The sequence below is a fragment of the Phlebotomus papatasi genome, chromosome 2 (genome assembly GCF_024763615.1).
Source record: "Phlebotomus papatasi isolate M1 chromosome 2, Ppap_2.1, whole genome shotgun sequence".
NCBI lineage: Eukaryota > Metazoa > Arthropoda > Insecta > Diptera > Psychodidae > Phlebotomus > Phlebotomus papatasi.
In genome coordinates, this window is record NC_077223.1 from 1,927,719 (window position 1) to 1,948,589 (window position 20,871).

General features: G+C 34.2%; 1 protein-coding gene across 1 annotated transcript; it reads left to right on the forward strand.

The window, feature by feature from the left end:
• Positions 1–1,934: 1,934 nt before the first annotated feature.
• LOC129802134 (zinc finger protein 431-like) lies at positions 1,935–20,411 on the forward strand. The gene is made up of 8 exons (XM_055847714.1): positions 1,935–2,169; positions 2,235–2,483; positions 2,552–2,966; positions 5,774–6,120; positions 6,185–6,532; positions 6,597–6,716; positions 13,226–13,367; positions 13,464–20,411. The coding sequence occupies exons 1-8, from the start codon at positions 2,071–2,073 to the stop codon at positions 13,682–13,684; spliced, it is 1,941 nt and encodes a 646-aa protein (XP_055703689.1). The 5' UTR covers positions 1,935–2,070; the 3' UTR covers positions 13,685–20,411.
• Positions 20,412–20,871: the final 460 nt, after the last annotated feature.

Consider the following 20,871-nt stretch of genomic DNA (forward strand, 5'->3'; position numbering starts at 1 on the left):
AAAATTGTTTAATTCCTTATGGTGTCTATGTCTACACACTAGAAGCAATTCTCGTTAAAAATTTTATTTTTTTAAAAAATTCTGACGTTGCTGCCTACTAGGATAGGGGAAATTTTCTCTAAAAAGGCATTTTTTAAAGAAATTTCTACTAGTGTGTAGAGGCCATAGAGTTAAGTCATTTTCACAAGAAAATCCTTTTTATAATTTAGTTGAATACAGCTATTTGGGTTAATTGTAAATACTTGTCGATAAATACAACAAAAACATTGGGATGAAATTTTGAGCTGGAAGACTCATATTGTCATATTCTTTTAAGCTGTCTCATAATTCAGGATAGGTTTGAGAAAAATCCTTTTGTACAACACTATTTTGGTTAATAAGCAATGCAAAAGTACGTATTACGAGAAGAAACAAAACCTGCTAATAAGCATAAATTAGAGAACAAAATATTTTTTCGCATTTTAGAGATTTTTTGCAACCACAACGCCGCCAGACGTTTGTCAAGTGAATTATTTATGTCTCTATCTCTCTCGCGGTTGAATTGCGCGCGATTTAATAACTTTCCATTTGAAGTTATATTTGCATTCAATTTCCTCATATATCTGCAAGATTCAAGTAAAAAGGCGTGTAGTGAAGAGCTACCCGTCTTCTGACATAGATATCAAGAAGACAATTTCTTTTTATGTGAGTTTTTCTTTATATTATGTCTTTTTGACGCAAATATATTCATCGTGGCACCGTAAATAAGCGGAATTAGTGTTACTGCAATTTCCATTAGAATTATCAAAACAAAATTTCCGATATTACACAACTTTTGACGAGCACAGGTTTGCTTCACCTTATTTATGTAAATTTAAAATAAAAATTATGGTAAAAGACTCAAATATATATTTTTTTTAACTGAGTATGCCAGGGGCATGACATTTCCTATGTTTCCCATATGTTTCTAGCGAGCTGAAAAAGTTTTTGAGTTTATTAGCTGTTTTCTGTCATTGCAGACTGATTTTGTAAAAAAAAATACTAATACAAAATAAAAGCCAATTCAATAACGAAGAGGCAACCGAAAACCCTAAATTGGCAATCTACGTAGTTTTGGAGATATCTCATGAAATGTGTACGAAAATAGGGAAAAAATTACACTAAAACTGGTCGCATTTTTCAGAGCTAATGTCACCCCCGTGGAGTATGCTTATGTCCTGGACACACTTACGACTAAAGTCCAGAGATGACTAAGCTAGTTCATAGCCAAGTCAGTTCCTGACACACTACAAAGAGGCTTAGCATTCACTGGTATCCACAAAACATAACTTTCATGGGTTTTTATGCAGATATTTCTACTGAAATGCACTAATACTCCTCTGAAAATGAAACTATTTGTAATATCATGTCTCAGTACACGTCCAAAATAATTGTTTAATTACAATTATTTGTGAGGGGGAAGCTAACTCGCGACTTAAGCCAATTTAGGCGATTATAGTGAATAATTCTTGTTGTTATACATGAATTGTGAAGTAAATTTGAAAGTAATTTAATTTTCAAAGGAGTACTAGTGTATTTCAGAAGAAATATCTGCATAAAAGCCCACGAAAGATATGTTTTGTGAGTGCCAGAAAATGTTAAGCAAGCCTCGTTTGTAGTGTGTCAGGAACTAACTTGGCTATAAATGAGCTTAGTCGTCTCTGGACTTTAGTCGTAAGTGTCCAGGACATTAGTAAGAATATGTATTTAATTAAATGATTTTTAATACGGATATTTTAAAACAGCAGTTTGTAATTTTTCTAAGTACTCATTTATAATTTTTTTAGAGTTTCTTATAAGAATTCTTGTGATAAGAAATGCATGAGGCTGTGTTGATATGTTTCACCCTTAAAAATTTTCGGAAAGAAAAGTTGCTCAAAAAATTGCGCAATTTGACTAGCAGCGCCATCGTCGAAAATTCTTTCTTTCTCTCCCAAACCTCGGACCATCAATGACGGTAATTATAATTTCTCCTAATTTTTGTTGGAAAAAACGCCCGAAAAAGCATAAAAATCAGTGGAAAGGCTAGCTCACGATCTCCCCGAGTCACTGATGCTCGAGGACAGGATGGTGAAGACGGAGAGCGGATGCTGCGTTCTCTGCCAAGTGAGCGTCCCTTGTCGCAGAAGCTTCCACATTTTCACCAAAAAGGTGAGACGCCATCATGGCTTTCCGGAAGATGAATTCTCAAGCGCGTTTTGGGGCCTTTCCTGTAGGTTTCTGACTCTGACAATGTGGCTGAGGTGCTGTCCAGAATTCTGGAGCATCCCGTGGAGCCCGAAGTCATCCATTCTGAGTACATGTGCACCAAGTGCGAGATGATTTGCCGGGAATTTGCGGAGATTGAGGATCGAATACTGAAGATCAAGGAAACTGTGATAGACAATTACAATACATTCGTGTCCTCCATTGAGTACGTGGACGTTGTGACCAAAGAAGAAGCTGCGGAGGACATCCCAATGGAGGTAGAGCTAGAGCTCTCTCGGGCTGTTTTTGCTCTTCAGTAAAATTCATGGAATAATCCTCGTTGCAGGGCGAAGGGGATGGAGAAGACCTGGAGCAGGTCCTCGAGGGAGATCAGGAAGAGACTGAGGTGCCAGCAGATGAGGAGATTTTGCTGCTGTCTCATGTGGAAGCCACAGAAAATGACAGTATCATCACAATGGTGTCCGGAGGGGAGAATGAGGAGGAAACAGAAGAGATTCCCGGACTCTACTATCCAGATCTCGAAGAGGATGCCGCAGAGAAGTCTTCCGGAGCAGCCCAGAGGAAGATTTACACGCGCAAAAACAGTGTCTTCTACTGCAATTTGTGTCCGGAAGAGAGGATCATCAGTGATCCCACGGAACTCACCTTTCACATGAAGATGCAGCACATGGAGAAGCTCTACCTCTGTGACATCTGCGGACTGGATTGCGGGAGGCGAATGTACCTGATGAGGCATTTGGGTAAGTTGATTTTCTCATTTTTATATTCTGAAATGCAATTTTGAATTTTTTTTGGTCTGTCCGCCATTTTGAAAGCCCCCAAAATTTTGCTCTATCACTTTCTGCCCCTTGGAATGGATCCAGCTACAATTTTATCATGTCTAAGCTGACCTTTTGACTTTTTTTTAACCCAAAATAAATTAAAAAAATAAAGACCCCTTTGTAGGAAAATGAAGGAACAATTCCAATTAGTTTCCAGTAGAAGTGTCCAAGGTCAAATAATTTTTCCCAAAATGAAGTAAAATATATTTTTAGAGGTAAAAAGTTGCGAAATTCTTGAACTTGTTTTAACCCTTTAAGGACGATTGGAACACCGGTGTCCCATAAAGAAAATAATTTCTCCTGACTACCTAAAGTTATTTTTTTTTAATGTTTGTACGTAATTGCAAAGTAGAAGGTTGAAGGAATCTTAAGATATATTTTGCAAGTCTCAAGATATTTGCGATATAGTAAATAAATAAGATTAAAAATGGCGATTTTTTTAATTCTCATATTGAAAAATTATTTTTTTTATGCAGTGGAGTGTCTATATGCATAAATTGTTGATGCACAGCTTTTGTGCGGTTGCATTCAAAATCAATTGGTTTACATTTTGACAAAGTAAATAAACGAAATGATTTTCTGGGTAAATAATTTTTCTCGTTTTTAATTTTAGTAATTTTATTTTTTTCTCAGTTAAAATAACACGGGAAATTCTAAAAAATAAATAAATATAAAAAGGTTTTTATTAAAAGAAAGAAAAAAATCGTTAGGCATTTAAAAAAAAAGTTGTGCATATTCAGAGATAGAACTGTCAAAAAAGTAGGGGGAGGCTTTGGACTTTCGCACAGAAAAATGATGTTCAAGTTCAGTGATTTTTTCTGACTACCATGCAAACCGTATGGATTCTCCAACTATGCCAAAAAAAATGTCTTATGCTCTAGACACACTTGCGACTTAAGCCGAGAGACGGCTTAGTGGAAAATGATGGAAATGCACTTTAACCATCATTTCTAATAATATAATTACGCTAAGCCGTCTCTCGGCTAATCCTCAGGTCTGTCAAGGCCCTTATAAGGTTCATAATCCCACCCCACAAAATCCCAGGAAATTCTTAGATTTTCCTCCAGAGGAAAATGAAAATATAATTGCGATTTGTGCGAAAGTTCAATCAAGTTTCCATCTTCGCACACGATTCACGCCATCATTGAACACTCTATTTTCACCGTAAATTTTGCACCGGACACTAAAAGTTGCACATCATTGTTTAAAGGGAACTCTAATCTACTTGATTAAACCATTTTTATAAGGAATAAAACATTTTAATATCACTTTTTTTTGGAACTTTTCTGAGAGATGTTTTATTGACACTAAAAACCATTTTTTTGCTCGATTCTACGAGAATTTCACTCCGGAAACGGTTAAATCTGATGAATACTTTCTTGAAAAGTCCAAATATCACCAAATTTACACGAATCAATAAGTTTTTAAAGCTAAAAATTGACTAAAACTCTGCAAGCGAGAAGACCACAGAAGATTCCACCATTCCTCACGGAGCCGGACATGCACAAAAACGTTTGAATGCGCATCATTGAAGATTTCGTTCCTGCAGCTGCAGGAATATTGAGCTTCAGCAGGTGAACAGGCCAAAATTTTCACAAAACAGCTTCTCACGGACAATTTTTTTTCTTTGACATGAAAAACAACACAAAAGTGAGGTTATGTCAAAGATCGTCAAAAACCATTTGTAAACTGTGTGAGCTTATTGTAGATGTGATTCTTTCATTGATCGGTGGGAAATTCTAGAGAACGATAATGGAAATTGCACATATGAATTTCTCTAGGAAACCCATCGAAATTCCCTAGGAAGTTACTGTTCCCCAGTCCGAAGGAAGAAATTTCCAATGGAAACCCCTATGATCTACTTGGGAAATTTCCACTCTTGAGTAATCTTGGAGACTTATGGAGGAAAATTCATTTGGTACCTCCTGAAATTTCTCTGAGATTCCCCTGATGAGATTTCCTTCAGGAGGATATTTTTTATGGGGTCAATTAGAATAACTGCCATAAAAACCCCAAATTCTGAGAGTGAATTCTGAGATGCTGTGATAATTTCATTTAGAGAGTTTCTGTAAACGCTTCATAAAAATTTCACAGAAAACGATTCTAAGCGTTCGTAAATTTATCGCGTGAAGAACTACTCACTTGCCAATATTTTTCACCGAGGATTATTTCGGTGAGAAGGCTTTTCGCGAACGATTATGCCAAAAATATCATGGGAAAGGTTAGGAATAATACAATTCGCTCGTTGTATATAACAGGGAATAACTTTTATATCTTATAGTGTAATTTATCACACTTTATTGAAAAGAAGAGAAGATCACAGATAATGGAAAAGACAAGGGCCTATCGACATTCATTTTTCCTATTCATTTTATTGCTCGACTTGTATTGATCGACTTCTCTGGGATTCCAAGACCTTTCCAACGTTTCTAAACTTGGCCAAATCGGTTGAGAAATAAGCTCTGTAGAGCATTTTTATCCCATGACCTTGAAAAACCGTAATGAGGAGTAATTCAATAATAGTGCAATCGTAATGCATTACAAATTGCAGAATATCCTTTCACAAGGGGGTTCAAACTTCACTAAGCAATCTGTCAGAGCTAAAGCCTGGGTTTATTTTCCTTCCAAAAATCAAAAGTTCATTTTGCATTGCAATCTTAAATCTTTGCTTTTTGCTGTCATAAAATTTGGATTTTTCAATTCCACATTTAATTCAAAATTTTCAGAGTCTCATTCAAATGTTAAAGTGAAAGCGGAAGGAACAGTCGAAGCTTCTGTCAATGAATCCGTTGCTCTGCCAGATGATTCAGTTCAGAAGCGTGGAAGTCAAACTAATTCGTCCAAATCGTGGTTTTGTCGATTGTGTGATAAGCCTTATGGGTCGAAAAAACTGTTGGACGAGCATATGAATATGCATACGGGCGATCGGCCCTACAAATGTGACATTTGTCCTAAAGATTTTGCCTCCAAATACACTTTGGCGGCTCATATGCGAATTCACACGGCAAGACCACGTCCTTTCACCTGTTCCGTCTGTCACAAGACATTCCTCACGGGTCAGAATCTCTCACATGTAAGTGCGATTTCTTTTTGATGTTTTTTTTGACATAAATTACTGAAATAGTTTTGTCCTTCAGCACGAAAAGACGCATTTGGGCGTGAAGGAGTACAATTGTGATGTTTGCGATAAGGCCTTTGGGTCATCTCACAATCTGCGAGTGCACAAAATTGTGCATTCGGGCAATAAACCCTTTCTGTGTCGAACGTGTGGGAAGTCTTTTGCACGAAGGGCCGAAGTGAGGGATCACGAGAGAATTCACACGGGCGAAAAGCCATTCAAATGCGACATCTGCTCAATGGCCTTTGCCCAGAGATCCAATTTGCAGTCGCACAAGAGAGCAACGCATTTCAATGAGAAACGCTACAAATGTGACGTCTGCGAGAAATCCTTCAAACGTCGACGACTTCTCGATTATCACGTTCAGGTTGGAGTTTTTTTTTTTTAAATCAGGAGATTTTGGATTGATTTTGAAAGGATTTGTTTTTCAGGCTGCTCATACGGGAGAAAGACCTTTTCAGTGTTACATTTGTCCATCATCCTTTGTGTATCCGGAGCACTACAAGAAGCATCTGTTGATTCACAAGAACGAGAAGAAGTACACATGTGAGGTGAGTTGTCTTTTTATGAAATTTACTTTTGGATTTTTCAGCTGTGGTTCCTTTACTTGAAGCGTACATTAAAACGCTAGCTTCATTATTAAGACAATTATTGTCTAAAATTCCCATCCAACTCGTCGATTCTGTCAATAGCGCGGCTACTTATGGATTCTGCTGACCCGAATAAGACTAGCGCTGTACAGAGGGGGACAGAATCGGGAACAATAACAAGAATTTAAAATAATATAATAATAATTATTAAGTGTTGTTTCTGCAACGTACTCCTTAAAGGCTTCTACACATTGTGAGAAATTTTTGTGAAAATGGAGCATTTTGAAGTAAATCGTTTGCACATGTGGACGTAAATCGCGTCAAAATACAAAGAAGAATGAGTTACAAACTTTTCTTCTTTTCGAAGTGTTTGAACACATGATTTTCATTGATTGATTTCGTATTATCATTATTACGAAATGATTCAGACATTTTTTGAGTGAAAACGCTAAATAACAGTAATAATGAGTGTTACCGTATTAGCAGTTACTAAAACTCCGTTAAAGTGTTAAGACAAATTAATGCAGACACAAAACAAATGCAATTAGCACAGTTGCTGATCCAACCGACGATATCCTATTGATTTTGCCCTAAGATCGGATTTGTAAGTGTCTGAGCGTCAGCGTGACATGAAAACTTACAAATCATCACGAAAAAGGCTTTTACAGTGTTTGATTAGTGTAACGGCGTTATCACACTTACACATTAAAATTTTAATGTGATTCACATTAATTGTCGCTGGTGAGAGTCCAAATGTGTAATTTGTGTGTTTGAACTATTTTATATTCAAAATTTGATCCATTTGTTGATAAAAAGGTAGACTTGGCCCACAAAATTTGATATAAATTGATTTATAGCATTAATGCGAAAAATTAATACGATTTTTTCTTTAATTTTTTAATGTGAAAAATATTTATGCTTTAGGTAAATTTAAACTTACTTTTGCAGGCCAAGTCCACTTCTTTATCAATAAATAGAAAACCCCCAAATATTAAGTGACTCAAAGACACAAATAACATATTTGGACGCTCACAAGCGACAATTAATGTGAATCACATTAAAATTTTAATGTGCAAGTGTGATAACGCCGCAAAATGTTTTGAGCCATTTGAGAAGTGCACACATGGATAAACAAGTCTGGCACTTATGGTTCACTATACCGATCTCCGCGATCCTGGGAGTGGATTATGTAAAAATCGTGAACGTTCACTGGTGAAACGTTCACAAGTGAACGATTCACCACTCGCGTTCACAACTGCTAGAAAAGTGATTATGAATGAGTGAATCGGTTGCGGTGAAAAATTGCTAGAGTGAATTCGAAGACGTCAAAAACTCATTGTTTTTGTTCAGTGGTCATGTAGTTTTTCACAAATTTTCTAAGTTTTCCAGAATATTTTAGCAAAAATGGAGTGAAATTTATGTTGTTAAAATAATACAAAGTGTATACAAACCCGAGAGCAGCGTCTCTTAACGTGAGTGAGAAATTTTGTCAATCTTTTCGATTTGTCCGGAAGTGAATATTCTATACATACCACGAAAACAGTGTTGCGATAAATTATATTTTGGCAATTTTTTTTTTTGCGTTAAATGCTTTATAAACTCAATGATTTCGAGTCAAATGATATACTAGTTAGGTGAAAAAGCCTTACTTCCGATTCTGCAATGTATTTTTTCATCCTAAAAATTGCGTTCACTTCCAGTTTCACCCCATCAAAGTTTAACTGGTCTTGAAATCAGTAATGAAATGATTAAATATCCGAGAATTACTTATCTTTCTCGTGTTTACATTTCTTGTTTGTCCGTATGCTTGTAATTCATCCCAGAACATTCTAAAATTATAATTTCTTTACCAATTTTTGATTTTGAAAAGCTTTTCTGATTTATAAGTCAATTTGATAATCACTAACAGCTGAATGTTGAATCGAAGTATAAAGATAATTCGAGGATAATTCACCGTTTTCTAATGTTTGAACGATAAATAGAATAAATTTAAACAGTAGATTAACGTTTAAGCCAAAAATTAGACACCCGATTTCGGAGATATAATTTTTGGCTTAAAGATGGAATAAACCTGTCCACATCTATCCGTAAATTCTTCCCAAAAATACTGTTAAATGATACCAAATTGATATAATCTACACTTTAGTGGATTTAATGAAAAGAAATAAGGCTTTCACTCTATTTACAACTTCTTAAAAAGCCAATTTTGCCTGAAATAAAAAGAAACATCCACCATATGCACTTTCAATGAGTCACCACTGAAGTAGGAGTCGCGAGTGTCGCGGAAGTCGCGCTTTTTTGCACCCAGAAAACATGCACATTCTTTCACATCCACAATATTGATTCCTATTTTATTTTAGAGAATTTTTAGCAAGTCTGGTGGTTCAATATTACCAAGTAACGAGAAAAAGCCGTGGAATCTTGCTAAATCGAGCGAAAATATTGACGAATTGACATTTTCTGGCATGCCAGAAAAGCCAAAATATGGGGTTGCCATATGACAAAAACAGCTTAAGCCAAAGCACTATTCCACGTTTCTGCATGCGAAAAAATATTGAAGCCTAGCTTAATTTTAACTCTAGATTAACGCTAATCTGAGGTTAAACTGAAGTTATTCTTCGTTTCAACATTCAGCTGTAAAAGATCATGCGAAAAACTAATTCACGGAGAGCTCTATCTCATGAGTTCGAGCATTCCGCATGGTTGGGATGCTTTGACATCTCAATGTGTTGATTTTTAGTTTTCATACCATGATTTTGCTCAGGAACTTGCGAATCCTATTATTTTGGGACAAAAACACCAGGACAGCAACACTGTTAGAGGCAGGGGTCTCTCGACATTTAATTTTTTCCATACGTTTTTGCATAGAGGCACTGAAGACTATTGACAAGTTTTTCTCCTAAAGAAAATTTACTTATTAGTCTGATACATTTCGAAATCGTGCATTAAAAGCTATCTAAAAATATATATTTCATAATGTTCGCCGAAATAATACAAGAACTACGATCAAATTTGTTTAAGTCGCAGTGCAATATCTGCAAAATTTTTACAAGGAAAAGTGAAAAATAACTTGACTTTTTATTAGGCTTGATGAGCCCTTGGTTAGAGACATGAAGTTCTTTCGGCCTCTGACAAAAGGCCTTTCGATTTTTAGAATACCTTCAGACCTAATCATTTTGTAGTTCATAAGATCCACCGCCTTCAAAAGACTTCAATTTTCCCTTTACCTTTATTCGTTAAACATTTTTCCCGTGATATTTTAACAAAAAACTTATAAAATATCTAAACTATGAAAAAAAACGTTGAGGAAAGTGGTCTTTGAGGGGGGGGGGGGTTGGAAGATAGAAATTTTGGGGGTACAAAAATCGATGGATTGTAAACTACTCTCTCTCTCTCTCTCTCTCTCTCTCTCTCTCTCTCTCTCTCTGTGGAACATGCTTAATTCGGTATTGAAAAGAAATTCTGTGAAACATAATTCGCAGTGATTTTCTTCAAAACTTAGCAAAGTCATTAGGCCCTTATATTAAGAATCACTTTTAATGACAAAGAAGGTAGTCTATACAAAAAAAAAAAAGATTTTTTTAAGAAAGGTTTCTTTTCTAATTCTAAGTGACTATTAATGAGTCTGGTCAAATGATTTTTAATAGTAATGATAATGCCACCTTTATCCTTAAAAATGAGTATTACTTTTGCAGGGTTTCTTTCTAACTTTGGAAAGACAAATTTAACAGAATTGAGAAAAATTGAATATAGTGGACTCTCTCTCAATCGGTCATATGGGGCAAAATGTCGTCCAAATTATCGAAAGATTTGGGCATCAAAATCATTGTAAATTCCATAAAATGCGCTTAAATATAAAAAATCACGATAAAACAAGAGGAACTACAGCGAATTTGAACAAATTTGCTTGAAAATAAAACGTGAAAATTGTCAACAAAATTTTCCACCCGATTGAAAAAGAGCCGATTGAGCGAGAGTCTACTTCGAACTGATTCCGAAGAATTTACCAAAATTCACAAACGGAAAGAAATATTTTATGATTTTTTGAGTAATTTTATCTTGGTAAACAAATTCAATTTCTACAATCTTACCGATAAAATCACAATTTTATCGGTATTTTTCTTTTTTGTTGAATCAATGTACTTATCTACAGTCAGTCTTTGATAAACTTTAGGGTAAGTGTGCCAAATTTCGGCATAGTTGCATGCAAGCGTCAAAGTCTCAAGTTTGAAATGTAATATTTTAAATACAAATTGATTTTTTTTTAAAATTCTTCTGAAAAAGTGTGGAACCTTGTAAAGAGTGTACCGTCTTTATTTACTCTAAAATCATTCTTAATACATTTTAAAATGGATAAAATTATAGACATAGCTTTGGTGCCCTACTTCGGCCACCTGCATTCTTCTAGTTCCTTGCCCTTCGGGAATTCTTCCAATATCTTTTTCACGTTATCTCGTTTGTCGAAGTTACATTTTTTGTTATTCTTTTGCATTGTATAATCTCTAGAGTACGTAAAATCTAAAAGTTCATGGAAATTCGAGGAACAAAAAAGGTGGCCGAAATTACAAGCTGGCCGGAATTTGGCACACTTACCCTATTTATATAAATAAAGTTCGACTGTGAAAGAATAATTTCGGTCCTAGAGAATAAGAAACGATGAATAACTCGCAGTAGGCAAATTTTACAGGAGAGTGATTTGAAGCTGAGGTTTTACATGTAGAGTATAGGATTTTTGAGATATAAAATCTCAATAACTTTGAAGATAATTAACTTTTAAGTATAATATTCACAGGGAAGGTAAAGGATATAATGAAGTGTCCAAAAAGCGAATAAAACGATGTTCGTGAAAAATCGAGTTGTTCGACTTATATTCAGTCGATTTAGGTATCCATAACTACAAAAATTTATTTTGTAAAATTTGTTCTGTCTTTAAGACATGCAAAACGTTTCCTTGGAACTATCATGGCTTGAAATTTTAAATAATTTTTGACCGATATACCTGTAGCCATTTTGTCTGAATATTGAGGCAATAAAAGTTTAAAAATAGCAATTTTGAGCTATGGAAAACTCCAGGCAGATCAAGCAAAAAAAAAAGAAAAGGTTTCTCTTGCAATTCCAAGAGGGCTGTTTAGTTGCTTGCGAGCAGAATTTTCTACCTGTTTTGCTTGAGTCTGCAGATTGTGGAGGGGATAAGAGACGAATTCTTGAGCGTCGGCTTCTCTAAAAAGCCGCTTCTTCAGCTCATTTCGTTCATTTGCAATCGTGTCTTCGTCCAGAGCAGTTGGACAAAATAGTGACAAGAGGCATCAAGCTTAAGATATTCCAAGTGTGAAAATGAGTTTTTTCAAGTTCTCGTGTGAATTTTCCAAATTTAATCGAAAGTTTTTAACAAAAGGGCATCATTTTTGGCTCAAAAGTGAGTAGAAATCAGTGAAAATGTTGCAGTACGCGGTAGCTGAAGATATTTCCCGCGAAGCTGATATAACCACGTGGTCGGCGGCGTCACGCGTGCTTTCTCTTTAAAACGGAAAATCTCCTTTCCATTTGGTAAGACTAGTGGAAATTCTTAAGCTTTTTTATCCAATTTTATCACATATTGAAATTTGATAAAAGTAATCTGTATATTTCATGTGGAATATAAATGAGCCTTTTCATTTAGTTGGGCTTCTTTTTTTTTACAAAGCTTCGGTAAGCGTCAGTACTCTAAATTCAATTTCTTTAAAGATATTGTCGGAAGTATTAATCACTGTGCTAGTAGCGTGTAATTTATTTTCGTAAAATCTGTTAAAATTTATATTTTTTACAAACTTATACAGAGATTCAGTATTTGTGGTTGAAAGAATCAATTGTATACAAAAAGGAGATATTTTCCAATACAAGCTACGCGCTTCAATTATTTCAGAAATACGCTCTCTCCGCTCTCTAGCGCTATTCTTAACCTTGACAATTCTTTGGAATCCATGTTTCAAACATTTCCGAATTCTCGGCTTTATATAATCAATATAGTATTATTAATTGATACAGTAGACTCTCGCTAATTCGGCTTTTTTAAGATCGGGCTACTTTATAATTGGGGCGGCAGTTAAATTAAAAAAAAAAAGTTTGTTGTCATTTTTCAAGTTGGATTATGATTTCAAATGAAGCAAATATGCTCAAATTTGTCATTGTTTGTCTTAGCTTTGATGTGATTTTGCATTATTAAGAGGTTTTCATGAAATTTATAATAGCAAAGAGCATATAAACTCAATATAAATATGCAGATGAACAAAAAATCGTTGAACTTATTAAGTGTTAAGTCTAAGTTCCAACCCAGATTCATAAAGCAACTAGCTTACAGTTTTTCCGTATAACTAATTTCAATATTTAGACATAGAAAGAAATAGACCCCTTTTTAAATTGTATTCTATTGTGTAGTGCAGGTCTTTTCTGAAGAATTTCTCAGCAAATCCTTGTTTCTTTTTGTTTTTCAGGTATGTGGAAAGGGTTTCAACAACCAAGACAACCGTAATACCCACAGATTTGTCCATTCGGACAAGAAACCATTCGAATGTGTTCAATGTGGACAAGGTTTCATGAGGAAACCTCTCCTTTTTGCTCACATGAAATCTGAAGGTAAGTTGTTCACGAAAAATATTTTCTTTCTCTTCCTTAATTCACTTTTTTAAAAATCTTTTTTTTTTCAAATTCATTTTTCAATGTTCTTTGCAGGTCATTTGAGTGATACAATTATTGTAAATCAACCCAGATTGCAGGACAGCACCAAAGCAGTTAGTAGCGAAAAAGTAAGTGAGACTCGAGTTGAGTCTAGCACCGTTGACGATGTCAGCGTAGAGGACCAAGGGGAAGAAATTGACGAAATATCAACCAAGGATGTTCAAATTCTGCAAATTGCCATTGAAAATCAACAAGAAAAGACTACATGGATGTGAAAAAGGTAGAAGAATCAGAAATTTTATTTAATTTTTCAAAATTAGAAGTAATTTTTGGAAATTTTAATTTTTTTTTTAAATTTTCTAATTTAATAGTGAGATCAATAAGTTTTTCTTTAAATTATTAAATCATTTCGTGAAGTTCATTGAATAAGAAAACACTTCAATTTTGACAGATGCATGCAAATGTATTTTTACATTACGTAATTTTTGAATAAGGAAATCTATTGAGCTACTTTGGATACATGTTTAAAATAATTATTGAAAATATATTGAAGTTCATATTTTCAAGTGGCTTTTAGGCCAAAAGACAAAATGTTTGATTACGTAGGGGAATGGTTGGTCTTTTTAGGATAATAAGATCACCCGTTAAAACATTGCAGACGGACAATTGTTGTCCAGCCTGCAGATGGCGCTCGAGTAAAAGCGCTGATTTATGATATTGTTAGTTATTTTGAATAACTGACGTCCATTTAGTAATTTTCATAGCGAAGCGCTATGGAGAAGTGCGATATTAGTGGAAAGTACTTTATGGTGGAGTACTTGACGAGTCGCATTTCTGTAGCCTACAATTTGTTTTTAGACCATTTAAAGAAAACTGATGGTTAATAATAATGAAGAGATAGATAGTGAGAAAAATAGGCCAAAATGACAAGTTTTCTCGCTAAGTCCTAAGACTTTCTCATTAAATTTTCTATGTCAATGAATTGAACTTCTTTCCCTGGTTCTTTATTGACATCACAAAACTGGTTATTATCATATTTTTTTTCACTTACTTCAAGTAAAAAGGAAATTATAAGAAAATATTTAAATTCTTGAGTCTCTGGAAAACTTGCTTCAATGTTTAAAAATGAGACTCCAGTTTGTTCCCAATTTTATTAGTATTTCATGTATTTTTCAGCCATTTGGCTTGACTTTACTTCCCTGGTTCTTTATTGACATCACTTAAACTGCTTATTATCATATCTTTTTAACTTTATTATTGAGTTCAAGTAAAAAAAGAAATTATGAGAAAATTGAAGACCTTGAGTCTCTGGCAAACTCGCTTCAATGTTGAAAAATGGGACTCCAGTTTATTCCCAATTTAAAAGTATTTCATGTATTTTTCAGCCATTTTGGCTTGACTTTATTTCCCTGGTTCTTTATTGACATCACTTAACTTGCTTAAGAAAAAAACGAAAAATTAGATATTTGAAACATAATAGAACGTTCCAGATAATTTTTCCAGTATTGTAATTTTCTTTTGAAAATTATTCAGAGATTGGCCTTCTTTACCTGGTTCTTTATTGACATCACTTAACTACTTGTGTTTTGCGAGCAGTAATACTGTTATGCATTTTTGTGGTCAAAATGACCTTTAATTCGTTCAATTACATTCTATAAAGTGGATTATGGTTCGTTTCGAAAAGAAATTGCGAACTTTTTCGAATTTGTCATATTTTGCAGAGTTGGAGATGAGATTGTGTTTGCAGTGACATCTTCAACTCTGAACAATATGATTTGAATAGTCATATTTGGGCATTTGCCTTTTTGAACATGAATATTTCGGTCTAAGATATAGGTTTCCAGGATTTATCAAGAGGTAAATCTAGGTGTAGTTTGCTTTGAAAATTCTTCTAGAGTAGGCTTTCCTTAGCGTTGTTAAGTTCAATTCTGGGAACGCGAATATCTTGAACGATCGTGGATTTGTTATCAAGAAGTTTAGGCAAAAACCAAATCTCGTAGATCGGTGAGCGCAATCGTAATATTCATCTTGTTGTTACGCCCCAGACGCACTTATGACTTAAGCCGAGAGATGGCTTGACGTAAATATAATCAAAATAATGATCAGTTTACATTTCCATCAGTTTCTGACTAATCCGTCTCTCGGCTTATAAGCCAAGTGGAAAACTGATGGGAATTTAGGCAAAAGCATTATTTTGATTTTAAAATTATGTTAAGCCGTCTCTTGGCTGAAGTCGTAAGTGTGTCTATTCCATTACACTGCACTTGGACTTGGATCACAACTTCTGCCGTAATCTTCACCATTCGACTAACAGAATTGTGTTAGTTGAATGGTGTACTGTACATTATGGCTGAAGTTGCGATAACAATCCAAATGCAGTGTAAAAATTCCCGGCTGTATCATGACTTTTTTCCTGTCATATTTGATACCTGATGACGAGGACATACATAATCGTGATAATCAAAAGAGGTTCTGTATTTCTGTCCATCTCTGCTGAAGGTGAAAACGTCAAAATTCTATGTAAAAGCCCTTAGTCCATCAAACATGAAGGTATGTCCGTACATCGAGTTACCATCGATTTAGAATTTGATTAAATTTATACGTTACATTGAAGTACGCCAAGTAATCTTTCAAGATATTTGGAATATCTTGAATCTATTGGCAGCTATTGCTCTGTCTTTCCCTAGCTCTTTATTTAATTTGTAACCTACTAGCGAAGTATGATGTATATTCTCAAGATACCCACAATATCTTGAATATAGTGACGGATACTGTTCTGTCTTTCCCTAGCTCTTTATTTAATTTGTAACCTACTAGCGAAGTATGATGTATATTCTCAAGATACCCACAATATCTTGAATATAGTGACGGATACTGTTCTGTCTTTCCCTAGCTCTTTATTTAAATTGTAACCTACTAGCGAAGTATGATGTATATTCCCAAGATATCCACAATATCTTGAATATATTGACGGATACAGATCTGTCTTTCCCTAGCTCTTTATTTTATTACTGTATCATACTTATGACGTGTGATTTATGAGTGTACCGTCTGGAAGCACTGGATGTCTTACAAGACTCTAATTTATTATGAACCCACTTGAACCACTGCTGGATATCTTGTTTGGAGCCGACTGTACCCCACTACCTTTGATTTTCATTAATGGTACTAAGGTACTAAAAGTAGGAAAATCATAGGTAGTGATGCAGGATCACTTTTCTCAATAAAACTGTGGTCGGCTGTTAATTGTTTTCAAAGTAACCCGAGGTATCCGGAATGTAGAGTGGGTGTATGTATCGATATTAACCTGCTCTTGGAGCATGGGTCATCTCAGATATAATTGGAACAACTACCTTATTTAATGTATTACTACAGAGGGGCCAGGTTGCAACAGGCCGTTTCTTTTTTTTTTTTCATTGTAATGGAATCAACATTTCATACTCCCAGTTTAAGCCACATAAATTCCAAAAATGATATACACTGCTATGCACAGGTAGAGCATAATTCTCTGACTTCTTCCTTCTTACTAAGATCATACACATCTATACAGTAAAGAATCTCTTTCAATTGTATGTCTTGTTTTTCGTTAAAGGTTTTCTTATTCCGATATTTCCGATTTTAGTACTTTGTTCAGTCAGAATCTTAATGTTGCCCATTACATTTATACCAACGCACTTTGCGCTTGGGTATGGCATTTATACCAGGGACTTCGTGTGAAGAAACTGGAAGGATAATTCTTTTTCTATGTGATCTTGCGATAACTTACAACCTTCCATTTTGACTTGGCGGGTATTTTATCTGAATAAGTAAATTATGGCTCTATAATGGAATGCCTATGGTAAGAAAAGTGTTAGATTGTCTAGCATTTACTTACATTATATTTATTATAACTATACAAATAATTATGATATTCAGCGTTTCGTCGTTGTTCACTTTATTCTGTCTTAAAGTAGAACTTGTTTCTATGTGATCTTGCGATAACTTACAACCTCCCGTTTTGTCGAGCAAGTTATGCCCTAGACACACTTACTACTTAAGCCGATAGACGGCTTAATGTACTTACAATCAAAATAATGATTCGACTAGATTCTCTCTAGTTTCAAACTAACTAAGCCGGTTCCCGGTATTAGTCGAGAGACGGAGTAGTCAGAAACTGATGGAAATGTAATCATATCATTATTTTGATTACAGTTACGTTAAGCCGTCTCTCGGCTTAATTCGTAAGTTTGTCTAGGGCATTTCGTTATGTGAATCAGGCATTTCATTAGTGTTTTGATTCACTATTTATATGTTCTTGTATAAGAATAGAGTGTGACAGCTCTTCTGAAAAATTGAACTTATTTCTATGCAATCTTGCTAAAATTTATAACCCTCTCTTTAAATACATGGATTTTCGAGGTGCATAGTTACACTATGGTATTATTTTATTTTTTACTAAACAAATAATATTACTTCTTTAAAAATGTCATACTTGAAAGAATTTAAACTTATTTCTATGTGATCTTGCGATAACTTACAACCTCCAACCCTTTGCGTGGAAGTTAATTTATGTGAATCAATCATTCCAATTATCATTCGATTCACTTATTTTACTAATTATTTTGTTTGTTACTAAACAAAAACATAACAAGACATCTCTTCCTAAAAATTGAAGAAAAAGAACTTGTTTGTATGTGATCTTGCGATAACTTACAACCTCCAACCCTTTGCGTGGAAGTTAATTTATGTGAATCAATCATTGCAATTATCATTCGATTCACTTAGTGTACTACTATTTTGTTTGTTACTAAACAAAAACATAATAAGACATCTCTTCCTAAAAATTAAAGAAAAAAGAACTTGTTTCTATGTGATCTTGCGATAACTTACAACCTTCCTTTTTGACGTAAAAGTTATGGTCGAAGAGGATCTGGCAGTGGGACGGGTTCGTCCTGGGGAACATGGTTACGCGAAGATTCATCTTAAAAAGATGATAGGGGAAAGTGCCCATGCTTGATACCATTGGAAGCTTCGTAATGACTAAGTTTTTCCTATGTTTCTCAATAATCGTGACTCCTCAATATATGTTAAAAACTGGCCAGTTTCCCATAGTTTTTAAAATATGGTTGCGATGAGTGAAATATATATTGGGAAACATAGAAAATTTAGTCATTACGAAGCTTCCCATGGTATCAAGCATGGGCACTTTCCCCTACCATGCGCCTCTAGGACATTTGATCTAATTCGACTTTTAGTCCGACCAGTTTTCATCAAAAACTTACCTTAGGCTTCTGATGAAAATGGTTGTAGTTAATTTACATTATTATTAACACAGGACCTATCTGATAGCTCGTTGTTACTATAAGTTTCTCACAGATTGAGCTACTCAGTATAGGCACAGCGTGTTGCTGCAACACCTAAATTTTCTGTAGATCTACTCGTTGTATTTAGATTCATCACTTATACTTCTATTTAACTCACTGTGACTTATCCAGAATATTTTCTAGTATAAAAATGTTGTTGGGTTACCTTGAATGAATAGAGAATCCCGCCTGACAATACTTTAAGAAAGAGAGAAATACTATATTAGAAAAGTCCGTGAAGAGGACTAGAAAATTAATTTTCACATCAATCAAACCAGTTTTAGTGAATCAGTTCTTAGTTTTAGATTTATCACTTTTATTACTCTATTCTATTCTCTCTCTAGTATCACATTGTTGCAGGGTTACCTTGAATGAATAAATAATCCAGTCCTTATAAAGATTATGACTATGACTAATTGTCTTATATCAAATTGTTGCAGGGCTACCTTTAAATAATAGTATACCGGACTTGTTAGAAGTTGTGACAAGGTTATACGGTCACCACCCCTTTGGGTGGTGAATATTTTTGGATAAATAGAAAAAAATCCTGATTAATAATTTTTCCCGGATTCAAATTCCAGATGTATCTCAAAGAGAAAAATCTACAGGCATGATTGATCTCTTATCCTTATTCCAAATGATATCGATAGCACAAGAAATACACGTTTAAAGAAGATAATATTCCGAGAAGGACGACTAGACGAACACGTTTTTATAATGTGATTTTTGTGTGATCGATTCACAGTTCACATCACTTATTTTATGTTACTTGTTGTAACTTTTCCAGAATATTTTCTGATATCAAATTTTTGCAGGGTCACCTTTAAAGATAAAGAAACCGGCCTGGTTAGAAGTTTATATAGTTTATTCGCTCACCTATATTGGTTGGGAAATACCTTTAAATAAACAGGAAAAATCCTGTTTAAATATTTATCACATTGGGCGCTAGATCCTTACGTTCTTCAAGAGTATTACATGTACCTTACAGAGGTAATTGTGCAATTACGATCGAACCTTTAATCTTGTTCTTCTTGTTTAAAGGAAGACTAGAATAAGATTCATATTGTCAGAAATTCGTAAAGAAATCTTTGAAGAACACGTTTTCATAAAGTATTTTTTGTGGTTCCGTTCATAGTATTCAGTATTACTATTCATATTTTTACGTTACTTTCAGTAACTTTACCAGAATGTTTTCTGATATCAAATTTTTGTAGGGTCACCTTTAAAAGAAATAAACCGGACTAGTTAGAAGTTGTGGGTTTATTCAAGTAGGCATTATTAAAGATCTATATATAAGATCACAATAATGCCTAATTTATACTTTATAAATTTACTTAAAAAAAAAATTGAAAAGACAGTTCACAATTGTGTAAGCAGCAGTCTTTTATAAAATTAATTATTTTGAAATAAAATCCAAGAAGCTCAGTAGATTATTAAAATCATTTTACATTATATATTGTTTCTAAGTTTGTTGAATGATGCGGGTTGTGATTTCTGTCAAAATTGATTGTTATATCTTCCATGTAGTCTAACACAAATGTATAAATATTAAGCAATTGCAAAATACTTGTGAATTTTTATTTAAAACAGATTAGTTTTATTGCTGACAATGACATTCTTGAATGGGTTTTAAGATACTGAATAAACAGGTTAAAATTAATTTAGAAATAGTTTTTTACTTTGATCGATGGGGTTGATGGTATAAGTTGGGTATTTTGATTTTGTTTCTGCAGTAGATTGAAATGTTCTTTTCGATGGATTTATCTTCAATGGAGACACTATATACAAGTAAGTAAAATGTTAATTAAATCAGCAGCGGTTCAGAATATTAAAAAGATAATCGAAAAACGTATTAATTACTTCTAAACGAAGTTTTGCGGGTCAAGTGGTTTTACAAGTCAGTAAGGCCCACTATATTGTAGAAATAGGGTAATATGGGGTAATTCGGAATCATTATCTTGTTATTTCGACATTTTCTCACTGTTTGAGATGGTCAAAGAGAAAATGAAAATCACTAATAAGTACAAAAACTTGCATCCGAGAGTGCTTATTCGTTCTATTTTCCCTTTTGCCATCTAAATCTGTTAGGAAAATTTAAAGTTCCAAAGTAGACATGATTC